At 44.1% G+C, this 18218-nt stretch overlaps 1 protein-coding gene across 2 annotated transcripts in view; it reads left to right on the top strand.

Annotated features, from left to right (window-relative positions):
* Positions 1 to 18218, top strand: part of nhsa (Nance-Horan syndrome a (congenital cataracts and dental anomalies)) — a 50484-nt gene that overhangs the window by 17432 nt on the left and 14834 nt on the right. Inside the window, exon 1 of one of the 2 annotated variants that reach the window (XM_026345188.1) lies at positions 3934 to 4073. The exons of the other annotated variant lie outside the window; for it this stretch is intronic. Within the exon in view, the coding sequence (XP_026200973.1) occupies positions 3959 to 4073 (115 nt within the window). The 5' untranslated portion in view covers positions 3934 to 3958. Of the gene's footprint in view, positions 1 to 3933; positions 4074 to 18218 lie in introns of those variants that run through there. 2 annotated transcript variants of the gene reach the window in all.

Below are 18218 nucleotides of genomic sequence, written 5' to 3'. Positions count from 1 at the left end.
CATTTTTAATAGCAAATAGCAGTGGTTCTTTCTCTTTCTCGACAGAACCAGGCTAGATTCCTGTCATTATGTTAAGTTAACAATCGTTCTTCTCATCTAATGGGCACAAGAGAGCAAATAAATGTCTTTCCCAAAAAGGAGCTATTCCTTTGGTATTTCTAAGAAGATTATTCCTCAAGTGTACAATCATATGACTGCAAACCCTACTTACTGTAGGAATGACTTTAATTCTTAATAAACTGGATGGCATCAGCCGTGGTGTTCAGATCTGTGAACAGTGTGTTACTGAATATCTCACAATCCTCTTGCTCATAATTAAAGGGCCTGTGTAGCAGCAGTGAAGCTCCCGTCCAGCAGACTTGTTCTCTACTGTTGGATTTCGACTGGGCCCTGCCAGGTGGGATCAACTCGCGGCTCGTAGTGATGCCGCTCTGCCTCAGCTACGAAGTTGACATGATTACCGTCTTTAAAATCGCTGTCAGGCTGTGGAGACCAAATTACCATGCTTGTTCCTTTAGCTTCCCTCTCCCCCCACTCTCTTTCTCTCGCTCTCTCTCCCATGAACAGCCCTTCACTCCTCGGCTTGCTCCCTTTCTCTCTCGCTGCGTCTTCCTCGTCTCTCTGTGAGTGTTCCTGTTGAGCCAGGTTCGCCCCGCTGTGATATCATGCCCAGTGGAGCCAGACTAATTGCAGTCACTTCCCAGGATCATTCCCACACTGTTAGCCATTCATTTTCCAGACACTGGCATGCCTGCCCTGTTTAGTTAGAAAAGTGGAAAGAAATATTGTTCTTTTTGCTGAATGTTGCAGTTTGTTGAAGTTTTTATCTCTTCTTTGCACTCCGCCTTTTGTTTTTCTATTTTTCCTCTGACAAGGGCTGAAACCAGCTGTGTGAAGTGACTTTGCCAATTAAAGTCCCTTATCTTATTGTCCCTCTCCTTCAAAGGGAGCTTATTCTGCACACACAGAACCACAGTAACTATACAAGTGGCTTGTGTACAAGATTTTGGTGGCTCTAAAAGCATTGTTGGCTTTCCTCGGTGCTCGCATTCCTGCAGCTCTCTTGAGCTGCCTCCTGACCACACAAGAAGGCCAACGCAGAATAGTGTAGGAGCTGGGGAGAGACGGACGAGTTTGCCAGTTATCAAATATTTACTGTTTGCACAGTTATTCTTGTGTTTGCATGTTGGCAATGTGAAGATCTGAGGCATCAGGAAGCAGACTAGTGAACGTCTGACAATCTGTTGGCTCTTGGAAGCTTAATTTACAGTTACTGATCAGTGAAGCCAAGAGATGTTGTTTAGGGGCTTGAAGAAGAAGCCAACCACCCAAAAAAAAAAAAAAAAAAAAGATGTGTCTTTTCACGAGATGAAAGCTCATTTAATGGGATGGGTTGGTGGTCACGCATAGCTGAGTGGCAGCTGCAGTCTTCACATGTGGAGAAAGGACACCCCCCCTCTTTTCCCATAGTCTGCAGCGACACAGTATAGCTCCACTTTTTAGGTCACTTAGCCGTATTGCCCCCCGCGCACCAACACGTGCTGTGATGTAAACTGTAGGTTGGATTTTGAGACTACATGCAAAACTTTGGCTTTTGTTTTTGTTTTCTGTCACATTTGATTTTCAGATTTTGAATCTTACACATGATCAAGTCAAAATAAGTTTGAGAAAGTACAGTTGTGGAGTGTGGAGTACATTACAGAGAAGCTGTAATGCTGTACAGACAATGGGTTTAAAAACTACAGTGCATAAACACCCAGCAGGATCCATGCAGAAGTTAGCAATCATATCGAGCTGGAAGGTCAGTCCAAATTACAGCTGTCCCTTAAAAAACATTCATTTTGAAATTAAAGTGGGTGTAATTGTACCCAGATTGTCTTAGCTGCCACTTTGCCCAACCAGCCTTAAGTTTAGTCTGTAAGATTTGCTCTGTCAGGCAAGTTGCAGGAGTTTTCATGAGGGAGAGGGGAGAAGGAAACTCCGGTCAGGGTTCATTTGATATCCGGACTGGAGCAAGCAACTCCTCAGAGCTGTGTTGCCAGGCAAGCTGAGCTAAAGCAGCCCCCTTGTATTTATACTGACCCAGTATTTGTGCTGAGGGAGGCAGATATTAGCAGTGTTACTACATATAGACTCAAATATGGACACTAATGCTGGTCTGTTTTTTCTTCCTTTAGAAAGTCTTAACTGGTCAGAGTGATGTCCTCTGTGTTTGCACACAGATGGACACAACGGAGTCAGTGTAGTAGTGAAAGTGCTTGTGTGATGTGCTACCATGGAGATTGTTTACTTAACAAATCATCTCTCTCAATGGGGAGGGGCAATGAAAAGGAAAGACAATGAAATCATCTTGCTTGGTTGGTTTAGTATTGAGGTTAGCCCTCATTTCAGCAGCCCTCCTCTCCCCACCCTGGTCCCCCCACACACCCCACAGCAGAGGGACAAGGAGGGCTGGACACACACACACACACACACACACACACACACAGCAACAATGCAGAGTGACGCCATTGGCCAACAGACCACGCACTTTCGCCCAATAGCAGCACGTGGAGATGATACTGTATTTGCCCCATAAAGCATGAGAACCTATTAACAGTGTTTTCTTTGCACTTTTGTAAAGTTGGACTTTAGTTGTTCAGTTTTGCTGGTTTCAAATATAATGAGTGTGCTCTTCTTTAGATAACCTATGTGCTTCTCAGTTAAATGAGGTTTTAAGTGCAGGAATCTTCAGAGCGTTAATCTGTTGCAGGTGATCAGTCCGGTCTTAATGACCTGTCATCTTGTTATTGATAACCCGCTGACATGTCACAGTGAGATCAGAAGAAGAGCCGAGACCTGCTTGGATGTTAAACTCGGCTGCGTATCCGGACTGATGTCATGTGAGTTTTACTCTGGGTTTGGTTACATAATGTGAGCGTGTCAGGCAGGGCTGGGTCCGCGATGACTTCATCGTCTCTTGGCAGAGCGTGACCATTTCTGAGGTATTTTCTGGAAAGTCGTATGTGTTTTTGACATTTGAGAGCTGCTGGGAACGGCGAGCGCGAGCTTGTAAAGAAAATAACCCCTAATTGATGAACATAACTCTAACCCATTTGGTTAGTGAGCTCACATGTTAAGGGTTTCATCCTTTACTACATAGAAATAGTGCAAGGTGCAGCTCGAGTGAAATGCTTTAGTGTAATTGAGGTATGCGTGACTTGTCCATGTGAAGTTCAGGAGTTCAGATGAAAGCGATCAAATGTCAGTCACGGGCATGTTTTGGCCTCCTCGGGGCAGCCAAATGTGATTTGTATTGTAAAAACATGTTACATCAGCAGGGATCACTGGGGGAGTCTACTTCACAGAGCAGTGTAATGTCAATAAAGGGGTTTTCATTTAACTTCACTGTTAACTTCATTGGAGGTGTCACTCTGAGTTGGGAATGGAGCCTCCATCGTGCTGCTTTGTTGAACTTGCCTGCATGGTTTTTGTTTTCGTTTTGCACTCCACTACATTTACACCAAGCGACAAAACGAAACAACAATTTTACCACACAGTTGTACTGTAACCATAATAACCCTGGAAGTGAGCCGTCATTTTGGCATTCCCAGTCTGTCTTTCTCACATTATTCTTCAGTATGTTGACACAGACACGTGCACACGCGTGTAAGACATCCTGGTGTCATCCAGGTGTTTCTTTCTGAAATGAAAACAGACAGAGAAGACTGTGATCTCAATTCCTATCATTCAGTTATACAATGTGAAAACAGAGGGATTGCATCAGAACTCTGTGCATATACAAGCCTATCATGTTTCACTCCCTCTCGTTATGTAGTGATCGCAGAAGGACCCGTATATTCCTACTCCCGGTCTGCTGCTTCCTGTAGCTCTTTTCACTCGAGGACTCCATTGCCTGACAATCAAAGAAGTACTGTGAGTTCAGTGAGCGGAATAATAGAGGAAGCAAATACTTTGGATGTTTCCAGACCTTAAACAACTATTTTCCTATGTGGTTGTCATCGGGCCTTTAACAGCTACAATCTGTGATTATTCAGGGTCGGATAAGGAAACTTTTCATACTGTCTGTGATGGTGAGAGTTCCTTAGAGTGGAAAAGTTGCTTTGTGAACTTTTTAATAGTGTTAAACTGTGGATTTTTATGTTTATTATTCAACTTATTGTCCTAAGTGGTTCAAATGCCTGCACAGATGAAGTGTTACCACACTCGTTCACTGAGAGTAGTTACAGTAAAAGGACTGTGGGAAGGGGTTGAGCTGACATGTGGATCTGTTTTAGAGGGCCCTGCAATGGGACGCTCAGATGGTGTGATTGTGGTGGTTTCTGGACGCAGCACTGTCCTAGTGTTGTCTCTGTTCCAGGAACAACTGGAATAGTCTGTGATCAAAGAAATCAATGGGGAGAGGTCAGATCTTTGTTTCTCTGTCCGGACGTGGACCAGTGTCTATAAAACAGAAACCATCTGTGAGACGGTTTACATCAACATGGTTCAACCTGAGCTACAGCCCACTTGGATGGGAAACTTAGCTCATCCATGCCTCAGAGAGACACAGTTTGTGTCCCTGAGGTCTCTGTTGCTGTTTATAAAACTGCCCGTCTCTGAAGGGGTTCCAAGCTGAACATCTTGATTTCGAAACTGTGAATAACTCTATATTGTGACATGGCTCGTAGCAGCCTTGTGGCCTCCTTTTGGTAAGGGTTGGCCCTTTGGCTGGGTTTGTTTTGCAGATATCTGTGGTTAGCCGGCTGCTGAGCGGTGCAGGCTCTGCCCAGTCGGCGCTAAATCCCAAGGCAAGGAATTCATTATACCATAGCGGGTGTTTTACAAGAATTTAGCTGTTTGTCAACTAAATGCCGTGTGGTTGAGAGATATACTTTTACAGTGGCATAAGTGGCGGTTCACACATTAGACTTAATGTGTGAATAGTACACAAAGCCACCACATTTTCAGCCATGATAGTCAGAGAGGTCAGAGACAAGTGTGGCAGCTTTCTATGTTTAAGAAGTAGTAATGAAGAAATTCCTCTCCCCATGCTGATCCCCCGACTTCTTTGCCTTTTGTGCAGATACCCTCCTTCCCCTTTTACTGGCCTCCCGTGCCTAGTTTATCCTAATGCCTGTGTTATGGGAAAGGGCAGACACTACTCCTGGGAGTGGCTCGTGTGAAGGCGTACTCCAGTGTGTTATCTATATAAGGCACAGAAAAAAAACCATGCAGATCATAGAGAGAGAGCATCTGATCCGCAGATAAAAGAAAAATGAAACATAAACACGAGACCCACCTTTGATGTGCACATCCACTGATCCACTGACAGCAACTTCCATATTTGCTGCAACAACCGAACCTTTGCACACACAAAGAAACACACATTACTCTCCTTTTAAATGGTCCCAACAATCTCTGTTTCCTCTTTATTTATAGTGACACTAATTTATCATCAATGCAATTGCTTCATTTCTCCGTCTGACTATAGAGTTTCCTTTAATTGCTTGGTTTAAAGCTGCACTTATCAATATTTTGTCATTTAAATACATCTGTTGGTTACATTTGCCATGACAAGTATAGAAAATTCCTGTGCAGCTTGTCTCACCTCTGCCGAGTGTTTTCACATCTTTCCACTCATTGTTTTGGTTGTACGGCTGCAGCTTTACTGGTCGGCTTTGGTTCATTCTCATAAACCCACTTTACGCATTCTGTGAAGCACCAAATGGCAGACAGAGTTAGCACATAGCTGTTGAACACAGTGAAGCCTTCAGCAGCTAAACAACCAGTCATTTCTCGCAGGAGTTGAAGGAAACCAAATCACAGTTGAAAGGTGTCGGGGTTAGTTTGGTTGTTGCAGCTGGAAACTCAAATGATGCCAATACTTCATCACTCATTGTTGCTTTATATCATCTACAATCATGATGTTTATTTAAGTGTAATAGGGCGTAGCAGGTCCATAAGTGGATCAAAAAGAAATTTCCACTGTAAATGATTGATGTAGAATCAGCTCTGCCTGTCCCTGACTGTGTGTTTCCTAAAGTGTGATCAGCACATGCTGGAGTGAGCCTTCTCAGCGAGGAAGGCAGACGTGCCATCAAACGTGCGTTTGATTAGAGGGAGCACAGCTTGGCTCGTCATAAACAAAGGCACAGGAACTTCAAACTCCAAATGAAACACTACCACTATGGGAATATCCATCTGAGGAAACTCTATACGTGCTCACTAAGCACAATGCAGCTGCTCAGATTGGGTTCACTGCTTCAGCAGGACTTGAAACTCAGGCTTCTAGGTGACTTCTGATATTTAGACAGGATAGGCGGCCTGACACCAGAGGCCATGTCACTCCAGACTGAGAGCATCCCTCTCAGACACCAGAGACCCTAATGGAACCAAAGCTGCTGCCTCTGCAGCTCTGTGGAGGTACCTACAGTCGTAACGTGTCATTTTAATACGGTGTTGGATGCTCAGTAATACCGGCTTCCCTTCTAATATGATCTGACAAATGTCAGCTGTGCAGCATTTAAGACACTACGCCCTCCTCCTCTGCTACATGTGAGAAGTATTTACCACAGCATGATAGGCAGGTGGCCCCGTGTGTTTCTGGAGGGCTGACATTTATATGTCAGTCACCTTGTAATTTCAGTGTAAACTTACCATCCATCGAGTGGAGTGCGTGTTTTTAATCACATACAATAGTTTCATTGTTCTTTCTGATTAAATCTACAGCTGGCAGAATGCCCCGTGGAAGATAAATCGAATGACTCATCATTCTTCATGTAGTTTGTGATTAACTGCTGTTTTTATTAGAAACATTAAGTCTGACTTCTGATGTTTTCTTACTGTCAGAGTGTGAACTCCCTAGAAAACCAAACCCAATGATAACTATTATCTGAGTAGACGAAACCTGATCAATATAATTCTTATGGTCCGTAGAGTCGTAAAAACTATTAAAAATATTAACAAGTCACACGGTACAGAGGTTTTATTGTTACCAAGCAATGTCTCGTACATTGTTTACCGTAAATGCTGAAATAAACTAAAACAATGGTTCAATAAACTAAAGATTTTTGTAAAGCAGTCTTATGTTGATAACTGTACATGACATCAGGTTTTGATAAATCCCATCCAAAAACGGTTTTATGGTTATATAAGGCCATATACAGGACCGGAGCAACTGTGCAACACAGCAGATGTCGAGCTTTGATGATTCCCATGATTCCAGTGTCCTAAAAATAGTGACCAGCACAGGAGTTTTAAAGTGCCCGTTTCATTATTTGTGCGTTATCTGTGATGCTGGTTTGCAGGAGGTCAGGCTGAGACTCACCTCTTCACACCAACAGACACACACACAAGCTCTGACAGACACACCCTCCCAAACCGCTATATGCCGCAAGAGCTGTTTGTTCAGCTGGAGAGAGGATCCTCCTCTTGTTGCAGCAGGGAAGTTAGATTCCATACTTTCACAGAAACCTCGGAGGGGTCCGGGGCACCGATGGCAACAGCGTATAGCAAACAGATGTATTTTTCAGCCCTGATTTGCTCCTTGTGTTGAGACCTTAGGAGCGATGTGGAGTAGATTTAAGGGCTTGTGTGTTTTTATTACTTGGCTGCTGCTCCCACAGGTGCTTTAGGAGAAAGAGGCCGACTTGCTTGTTATTACTATGGCCCAGCTCTTCCTGAAAATGGACCTGTTTTTTTTTATGCTGCTCTTTTGTTAGTCAGACTGAGACCTGTGTAAAATTAGAGGAAATATACACAAGTGTTTCCACAGCCCATCAGTGAATCAGTGATAACAGCCAAGGGTCATTTATTATCTTTACTACACACACTCAGCTTCACAGCTTGGTTTTAGTTTGAATTTCGGTGTTGTTGGTGAAAAGTGTAATTGTACACCGCTGCTCGGCGTTCACACCGACTCTGCAGAGCAGTGAGCATATCTCAAGTGGGTATGAGCTGTTTTGAAACTGAGGTCAAAATGTGTTCTCATGCGGATCTTGGGATTTGTAAAAGGCAGGTTTAGTCTTAGTCTGTTGAGAAAAGCCATCTGGAAGAATTTGGACACCGTTCGAAACAGCTTGACTGGATGAAGATAAGTTTTTCCGACCCCACCTCTGCTATGAGCCACTGGTGTGGTTACAGAGTATGTTGTGAAGGTTGGGTGGTGAAGAGGGCTCACCAAAGAAAGGGGAGGAGGTCGCAGAAAGAAGAGTGTTGGCAACGACAGTCTGGATAGAGAGTGTTTGGATCAGGCTTTTTGTAAAGGTTGTGTTTGTTACTGGGTTTAAAGAATGTAAGCGATGATCTTGTGTATTTAACCACAGGAACTGACTAAAGCATAAGCAGACGCCTACAACTGTCTTAGTAAACACTTTACAACCAGAACAGTCACACTAATAAATAAAGAGGGTTTCTTCAACTTAATGAAGACTAGTTAAAGCGTAGTGGACTATAGTTAGACTCACAGTAGTTTTGTCCAAAGTGGTTAGCAGTGTGGTGAGTTATTGCTCATGAGTAATTTGCCATTTGCCCTCTGGACCAGATGATTGATGCATGTGTGCATGTGCCGTGTGTTTAATTTCCTCCACTGACATTGTTAGGTGAGTTGTTTGCAGGTTTTATAAAGTGCTTTTAAATGACGCTTGCCTGTTTCTGAGTGTTTGCCTTGGTCAGCGCTGTGTTTTTATATGTCGTTCAAGTTGACTTTCACACTGATTTGTAGTTATTTTTCATTCACATCTGTCTTTCGTGTTTATTTTTCCTTGGTCACAAAAGAACAGATTGAGTTGAAACACGGCAGTATAGTTTCCTTGTTTTATCCTGGGCCGAATTGTTTTTGCTAAAGCCTCTGACGTGTGTAACTCGGAGGTCTGAAGTAGTAATCACATTACTGGAACATGCAGGTTGGTGCAGGGAGGCAGGTCAAGATGCAAGCGGTTTGTTTGCAGCACATTGGTAACATGATAGAAGCGCTGTCGGCCCCCTGCTGAGGCCTGAAAAGGAGCTCAACTTGCTTGCTGTTCATCCTCCAGACATTGACCTGCTCTATTCTCATGTGCAGTCTAATTTCTCAGTTTTAAATAAGTAAAATTCTAAATATTAAAAAGCACGAGACCACATAGCACTTTGTATTTTCCTGTTTCTGCTCAAGATGTCTTCATGTGTCACAGGGAGACTTTCCTGCATTCTCTCAGGCTCTTACTTGCGTAAAACTGTCACCACATACCCGACAGAGTGTGTCATGAATGCCATGTGTTTGGCTGCACCCACTAATTTTACATCATGACACAAGAGCGGGACCCATCATTACCAAAATGCTGCTACTGCAATTTAGTGGTGGGCACAGTGGAGCGCAGCATCAGGGTATGAGAAGGAAACGAGACATACTTCCTCAGAAAAGACGGACGCAGCAACAGCAAATAACAACTGCACAGCCACTCTTCCCTACCTGTTTATAGCCCCAAAAACGACGTGTTCTTTCAGCTTGACAGTGCCTGTCCCTCATAGCTTTACAAGCAGTGGTTGCCATGATTTCAGTACTTACTGGCATCCACTCCTCAGGCCTGCTATTCACGAAGCACTCATATGAGAGAGCCCTCCAGGGGCAGCAGGCTATTCAAGACTCAGGCCTACTTTCTTTCTCCACGCAGGGCCATTTCTTTAGTTTTTCTCAGAGGACTCCTTTAGGAGCCACATTTGGAGTGAGGCTGCAGACACGTGAGCTGCGCGACCGAGTCTGGCATCTGTGAAGTCAAAGTGTCAAAGAGAAACACTCCAGGGACAAAGCCCGTAGAGATTAGAGTGAGGTGGAGATGTTTGGTGTCCTGTGTGGGACATTTCTCACAACATGTGCTGGATGATAAGATTTTTCTAAAGCAGGAATTGTTGAAAATGTAATGAAAAGCAGCCCTGCTACTTTCCAGTGAGTGTACTCTCTAGAGATTGATATGAGCTAAAAAAAAAAAAAACAGAGGATTAAATTACAACAAGTATTTTTTCTAATCTCTGTCTGCAATGAACTCACGATAGCTTCTCTCTCTTTCTTTTTCATGCCCTGCACGTCCTGCTTATTTCTGCTGATGATCAATAGGTAAGTATTAATTCCATTTATATGAAGCAGTATATCTGGAACTGATTTGTAAATTTTAACAATGTTTTTTTGTTGTTTTTTTTTTACTTTTGTACATGTGGTAGTTTTCCCACTGCTGCTCAGACGCACATGTGCACAGGGCTCATGGTTTACTGCTGGGCTATTCTTGCGTTTTCTTTCCACAGCTGAGGTGCGTTGATCTGCGAAAGAGCACACCCTCACTTTGGGCACATGTCTGCGTGCATATGTGCTCATTTCCATAGAGACCCAGAATTTAAAATCCAGACAATGGCGTCTTTATTGTCATTTGCCGTCATGAGCTGCAGTGCGAGGTCAGCATGGCGCTGATAGCCCAGCTGTGAATCGCTCAGCTTATGCGCTGCAGCCTATTGATGCTTTCTGCACCGCTGTGGTAACGCGTAAACACACACCTCTCTTTTTACAGGCTCATTTTGTGAACAGACCAGTTTCTACACACACACACACACACACTGGCAGTTACACAGCAGGCCACCACTTTAGTGGAATCGTCTCCAGCAGTGTATGTTTGAATATTTGTATTCTAGCGTTGTGCTGATTCAGAGAGACTAACAATAGCACTGTCCATGTGGTACACTCTCAGTGTGTCCTGGGAGAGGCGGGGGGGGTGCTCACGCTGATTTCCAAAAGCTGTTTCCTGTTTGGTTTGCGTCTCTACAATGACATAAAATGTCTACGCTAACACCTTTAAACATCATTTTCTTTGCTCTACAGTATTTTATAGGTGTCTTTGTTAAAACAGAGCACTGCCAACCTAAACATCCCATGCACAGTTCATGTGTTTGGGAATGTTTGGGTGTGGCGTTTGAAGCCACCAGAAACTGTTATGACCTGATCCTTTCCATTGTTTCCACTCAAAGGGCTGCTGGGTTTGCTCCCTGCATATCTATCCTTCCTGCCAGGCTTTGGTTTGTGTTGAACCAGCCAGGCCTCCAGTTTATTCTCTCTCCAAGCTGAATCCCATTCCATCAGGCAGGGATGTTTGAGGGATGGCTCAGCTCGGCTCAGCTCTGCCAGCTCAGCCTAATGCCACTCCCTCCTAATGACTTTCCCACAAACACACATAGGTCACTCGCCTATGAAGCCAACCTCAGTCTGACCATATCTGTCAGTTAAAGAGAGGTTTCCATAGCTGCAGTCTGGCGCAAATTCTGCCATCGTTGCCTCTTTCCAAACCACACCTTCCCCCATGTCTGCGCTCTGGGTTTCCTTTTTCCCCTCGTTGTGCTTCTCTCCCCTCACATTCTGCCTGTTCTGCTTATTGTGCTTCATGTGAGCGGTGAGTGATGCCAGTAAACTGGTAAAACCAGAGTCTGAGGCTCGCAGTGTTTACACAGGAAACTGTGTGCAGAAAACCTTCTGCGATTAAGCTCCTCAGACACTTACATAACAGTCTGCCTATTCTTTCCCACCTTGAGCCAGGTTACAAAGCCATTGATCTGCGAGTGTGAAGTTCCTGTTCGCTGCGATCTTGTGCCTGTATAGACCCACATGTATATACTGTGTATCTCTTCACTAGTACATCTGTTAGTTCACTGTTTCTGTAACCTCTCCAGCTCCATCTGTGACCCACCACTGGAGTGTCGTACAGACCTGTACCCTCTGACCCCTCCGCCTGTCACTCATTGAATAACAAGTTGATGAATGAGCCGCTGCACAAAGCACTGGACACGCTTCTGTTGTCGAGAGGTGCTTTCTGTTTAAAAGGTTGATGGCAAACAACATGCGGTGGGTGTGGATATGAGACTGGGGGCTTTGGTGGAGTCCACAGACTTTAAAGCAGTCTTACTACACACAAGGTCAGTCAGTCAGTCAGTCAGTCAGTCAGTCAGTCAGTCAGTCAGCGCTGGCTTAAATAATGTCTGAAAAGGCATTTGTCTTGTCTTAGCGTGTGAATCATGTCTGACTTTTATTTTGATTACACTAGTTCTAAAAAGCTTCTGCACCTTCCCAATGAGAAGGCTCTGTGTTTGAACCTGACAGCAGACTGAACCCTTTTTGTTTTTCTTGTGTTTTTAGTTTTCCTCTTGGTGCTACGTTCTCCTCTTTCCTCTTCCTTTAAGCTTTGCAATGAGCAGGATGTGTCAAACGTAGCCGAGCAGGTCTGCAGCTCAGTGGTGTGCATTTGGAAGTTTGTGAACACTTAAGAATCTTTAGATAAATATGACAATACAGGCCTTATGTTGCAACAGCAAGATGCATACTTCATTAAAGAGTGACATGCAAGAATTTAAAGCTCAGTGAAGCATGTTGGCAGCGAAACAGCCTGATGAAAAATGGATCTATTTCTCTGCCCTCTTGTTTTTCCTGGCTTTTCAGTCAGGAGACTCACTCCTGCACCGGTCATCCTTTCTAGCCACAGCTAAAGCACTTTTGTGTTACCTTTTTAAATGCAGACTGTGTTCTGCTGCTCACGTTACATTTTCTCTTCTTATTTCACCTCTTCTGTTGCTGAGGCTTCTCATTATCCACCACCTTGTGGTTAACACTATCCTTACTCCCAGGAACTCATTCTCTGTTTTTTACACTCCTACTAAGAGTTCCCGCCTTTCTTGAGGCGCCTGCGAGATGGGAGCTCAGACCGAACAAAAGCAGGAGGTCAAAGGGCACATGTTTTCATTTGTGAAACTAATAGGCCAGGTGTACCTGGAGGGTATGGAAGGCCAGGGTAGTTTTTAGGCAGGGAGCAGCCCAGACACACCCCTTCCCCTTCGACAGAGGCTGACTATAAGTGTGTGAGCACTTCAAAGGTCTACCAAAAACAGGGACCTGGGCCAAGCTCAGTGGGAGAGCGATTACAGCCCAATAGGAGTCAGCTGTGACCTCAAAGACCGTTAAATGATGTGATACGAGAGGGTGTGCTGCAGCCTCCCAGAGGCCTCTGTAGCAAATCAGGAAGACAGAGTTGTAAAATGAACTCCGTGCTGATTTAAGGGGTGAAGGAATTTTAAGTGTACTTAAGAGGATAGGAGTTTTTCTTTTACAGTTCAAGTTCTGTTTTTCCTATTTCTACTGCATCCACTCCGTATAGAACAGCTCGGAAACTTGGAAACTCAACAATAATTCCAGTATAGCTCTCAGAATAAACACAAACATATCAACTGGTTCAAGGAATTCAAGTTGAAAAAATAAAGAGTCTGAAATTATTTAGTTAAAGATTTACTTTGATAGATGGAGGTGGAAGTGAATGAGCCGATGACCAATGAGCTGGTGATTTACTTCAGTGTTTACTGATGTGATCGGCTCCCCGCGGTATGTGTGCAGACCTGATAATTAGGTGTCTAGAGGTCAGGAGGTAAAAGGTTGCTGACCCCGCAGAGTGTGCAGTATGTACAGCACAGGAAGATAAAGTGACCGCTCCTGTCAGCTGGGAGTTGCTCTCATTCACAGTTTTTGTCGCGCTGTGACCTTTTCATTGCTCGGTGTGATGTGAGTGAAGGAGCGAATGCTGGTAAACGCGGGATGAATGAAGTGGACGGGACAACCAAATGTTTGTAGTGCAGATAAGCAGGGTTTATTCAGAAAGACGTATAAATAGCATTTCTTCTTTGTGCGATTTCAACCAGCATTGTAGATGATGTCATCAGTGTTTTCACATGATAAATCTAAATCAAGATTTAATGACGGTAAACTGGGAATTGCAGTGGAAACTCCCAGAGTTCCTGTTGTTGACTTACTGTATGATTTATTACATTGCACAACTACAACTTCATTCTTCTCCGCTGCTGAGAGGCTCGTCATGACTGCTGCGGTCCTTTAGCAACAGTCTCCTTTTTTATAGATCAATGAATATTAGGAAGGAAAATTGATCAGCAAATATTTTGAAAACAAATTAATCATTTCAAGCTAAAGTGCCAAATTTGCTGCTTTTCTTTATTTTATACACGGAACATAGGTTTTGGGCAGGTGGTCGGGCAAAACAAGCTATTTGAATACATTATATTTGTTTCTATTAATTGATAAACCATTAAAATAACCAGTAGATTAACTGATAATTAAAATAATTATTATTTGAAACTATTATTGTGGCTATAGCCTCTACCATTTATCTGCTGATAAAAGTATTATTAGGAGGAAGAAACAGCAGTAAATGATGGTTCTGGTCACTTGAGGCATGTAGTAACTCTAACAAGATGTTTGCTCATTACTGTGCTACACCACATACTCTCATGAACATTGCTCATGCTGAGCATGTCAGACGTCGCAACATATCCTCCTCCTCCTCTCCTAAAGATCTGCTGTCTCTCACTTCAGAGTCAGTGATCTTCCTGCTGGCACGGTTTCTACCCTGTGCCACTCTGGAGACTTTATAATGGAAAGTATTTCAAAGTCAGTGCAGCCTGCTGTCGGCCTTTGTAGTGGTAATATGAAGCAGCTGAGAAAACAGGCCTCAGTCGTACGCCGCTCCTCTTTTACAGCTCTGAGCTCTGGGTGATCTTCACGAGGATTTCAGTGTCAGAAAATGTCCCGTGTGCAACAGTGTGCTTTCAGACGCGATCCAAAATAATTATTTGTCGGAGTGGATTTAGCACTGTGTGTATGTGTTCGGGAACTGGATCAACATTAGAAATTTGATAGCACTGTTGGGAAGTGTCACAAGGGGGAAGCTTTGAGGTTCAAGTTTTAAGTGATGTGAGTTTGAGATTGTTTTTCCTATTGAAATATAATTTTTGTCTATCCAAGCTGTTTGTACAGAGTCCAGTATGTGGGTTCATTGCCATGTTAGGCTAAGGATACTGCACTGAATGAGGCGTAGCACACAGGCCATCTGTCTCAGTATTTGTTGTCAGCAGAACGTCATGTTTATTATGAGGTAATGCATCCTTTACAATGGAAGCTCTGATATCTGATGGGATTCCCCCACTTCTTCGTTTCCACCCTTACTGTACCTCCCGGCACACTGGCAGACACAGGCAGACAGACAGTTTGATGGTCGAGGCGTTCGTCCAACATCTGAACACACAGCCACGTCCCCTGAAGCATAACGATGATTTAGTTTCACCACCAGACCAGTTTTCGTGTGTGGGCTTGTGGCACTGCCAGCGCGTGCTGAAGTCCTGACCTCAAGTCAGGAAATACTATCAGACTTCAGTTCACTGCAATTAAACAAGAACAGTTTCCCACACCTGCATTTTTTTTTCTTCCAGTGGTGATGTCATAGGCTCTCAGAAAAGTCTCACTATCTTGAATTAAAGAATGAATCAATGAATGAAAGTGTCACACAGTTAAATAGAACCGACTGTCAGGATGGACCTGTTCTTCATTTCTCAGCCAGGTAATTAACTGACTGGTGTTGACGGATGGCAAAGTGCTTCAGGAAGCAAACCACTGGTGTGATTACAGTTTAGCAGCCCTTTACTGTCGTACCTGCAGGCAGCTGAGAGCAGCATCAGGCTGCAACAATGGCTCATGTAGCCCTCCCGTAGGCCTCCCGGTTCCCAGCATCGCATTCCAAGTAGAGGTCACAGGACCCACCTGCTCCTGCACATCAAAGCACCAGGTGAGGTGAGGGAGAGCCCTTTTAAATAGTTGTGGTGGGATAACCATGCGGTTGATAGGAGGAGAGAGAAGGAAGGGAAGAGTCTCGCTTCCTCAAATTTGCCTGAGTTATGACTGACCTTTGTATGCTGAAAGAGTCTCTAAGAAACACACATGCTGACAAAGTGAACACAATTAGGATGTTTCCACATGGTTTTAAATGTCCATAGCACTGAGGAGTAATAAGAAAAACCTACAAAATCTAATTGAAAATAGTCATTTTAGACCATGATGATGAATCATGAAGTGTTTCATTAAACAAAAAGGAGAAAACTGTGTTGGTTCTGGCTTCCATAATGTCTTTCCTAAAAGATTCACCATCACAAATGTAAGATCTTATATAAGTACATACTGTAGTTGCATAACTTTGGGGTTCTTTGAAGATTCCTTAAAAGGGGTCTTTCGAAATGACCAGCTCCAACCTGCAGAGATTGAGATAGCTTCATTTCTAGCCACACCGCACAAACCTTGGATGCTTCCCATAATGCAGCTTGATAGCATCTTTCATTAGACCAGCTCTGCCAAACCGGCCAAACTTTTTTTTTGTCTGACTTTAAAAAGATCCCATCAGAGCCACAAAGGACATTGTGCAACAGCTTTCACAGACTGGGTAGTAGGAGGACTCTGCATAACCAAACATTGTGCGTACAGTCAGTGGACAGTGGCTGCTGCCATGCCTAGGATTTGCTATGAACTGTTTTTGTTCTCACTGGTCCTTTAATCTGACTACAAGTGTGTAAGCCTGTGTGTATTCTCAGCCCCAAACCTCCTTGAGAACAGGGTCTGGTGGAGAGAAGGCTCTTAAATGTATCACCAAGGTACCATTACACACGGCCCTGCTCACCCACACTGTGACCATAGTATCATTTCAACTTGTCAACAACTTGCATCTCAAACTAAGTTGCTGCAGTTGTCCCATCGAGGGTCTCCATCATCGGAGCGTCTCAGCAGGGCTGCAGGCTTTAGCCTCATCTCCTGCTTAATGTAAACAATCTCATGCCCCACCTGCTGCGGGCGGGTCAGCTGCAGCACCCGCAACATCACCATCAGCTGGGAGGATGTGAGCTCAGAGAGGATTACCAGGGACATGAGCATTATTCCGTGCCTCCTGGCACTGGGACTCTACTCTTTGTGTTTTACTAATCACACGTCAGAGGGGACTTTCTCCAGTGACGGGCACTCAGTGGAACAGCAGCACTCAATTTTATTTTGGCAGCAGGACCTCTCAGTGACTTGATCAACTCTTGCTCAGTTCAGGTGAGCTGGCTCATTCTTTCATTTGTTGTCACACTGCAGTGTGCACTGAAATGCATTTGGCTCTTCATCTGAAGGTTCATCTTTACATACCTGTTGTCTGTGTAATCTGTGAATTATTAAATACTCAGCAGACTTTATTCACTAGTGCCTCTTATTTCATGTAGTGGACAATACTGGATTTGAATAGTATGAATGCTAGTGTCCTCCATCCTGCGCATCTTTGAGCATTCCTCTGCATCCTCCATCAGCCTCCATTGTGGTCTAAGCAGTTAGTGTTGTTTCAGTGGTTTGGATTAACACTCCAACTCTAGTGTAGCAGACCATAAACAGATTAGTGGTAGCCCAAGTCAGGGCCTGGCTGGACCATCTGTACCAAGCACTGGGTGGGGAAGGGGACAAGGGGGAGGAGTGTGAGCAGATGTTGCAGTGGAGCTGTAGGTCAGTGTGGCAGAGGATCCAAGAGACGTCACTGGAAATACACGAGGGACACTTTCTCACTGACCGATTTAATGTCTCACTGATGCAATGAGTTAAAACCACTGCACTCTGTCATGGCTCTCGGATGTTGTCTCCCACTCATATCCCAAGGTACTGTATCATTTCCTGGGGCTTTGCTTGAGTTGCATGTGCTACAGTTCCTTATTTCACTCTTAAGTGTTGTCACAAGATGTAAGAGCTGATGAGTTGAAAGCCTTTTTCTCCTCAGTTGATGCATCCCCTTGTCTCTTTTTTGCTTGTTTAGTTTTACCTGAGTAAGAGGAGTGTGAGCACAGCCCAGCCATGGGGAGGCCTTACATGCCAGATGCAGCTACAGTTTTGCTAAACGTCTGTTCAGTCTCTAACTAGACAGTCAAACTCACATCAAGTGTGCAGAGTTGATTCTTCAAGAAGTAAAAGGGGGTTTGGCTGCTGCTGGGCCAATATTGAGTAAATTACAAGGCAGAGGCTGTTTGAGGATTCACGCTTTCATCCCCCCTTCTCCTGGCCTGCAGGGCTGATAGCAGTGAGGTTACCCGGGGGTGATCCTGCTGAACATGAAGAGGAGGAGCAGTGGGAGAGATTGATAGGCTGTGTCGGGATGCAGATATTAGAATGCATGATTTCACTTAATGTGGAAAGTTCACATGATGACTTTAGGCCAAAAAATTAAGAGAATTACAAGCTCTAAATAAAAGTGTGACGCTGTAGTAAAGTCTTGTTTGTCTTCTCACCTGAGGCCACGTGGCTCGTTTGGCTCAGCACGTCGTGTGTTCGCCATATCGAAGATCACTCAGCTTGGCTGTAAAAGAAGGAAAAAGCTGCTGAGAGGTCA

The sequence above is a fragment of the Anabas testudineus genome, chromosome 4 (genome assembly GCF_900324465.2).
Source record: "Anabas testudineus chromosome 4, fAnaTes1.2, whole genome shotgun sequence".
Lineage (NCBI taxonomy): Eukaryota > Metazoa > Chordata > Actinopteri > Anabantiformes > Anabantidae > Anabas > Anabas testudineus.
The sequence above is the reverse complement of the archived record's forward strand: the minus strand, read 5'-3'. Positions and strand labels throughout refer to the sequence as shown.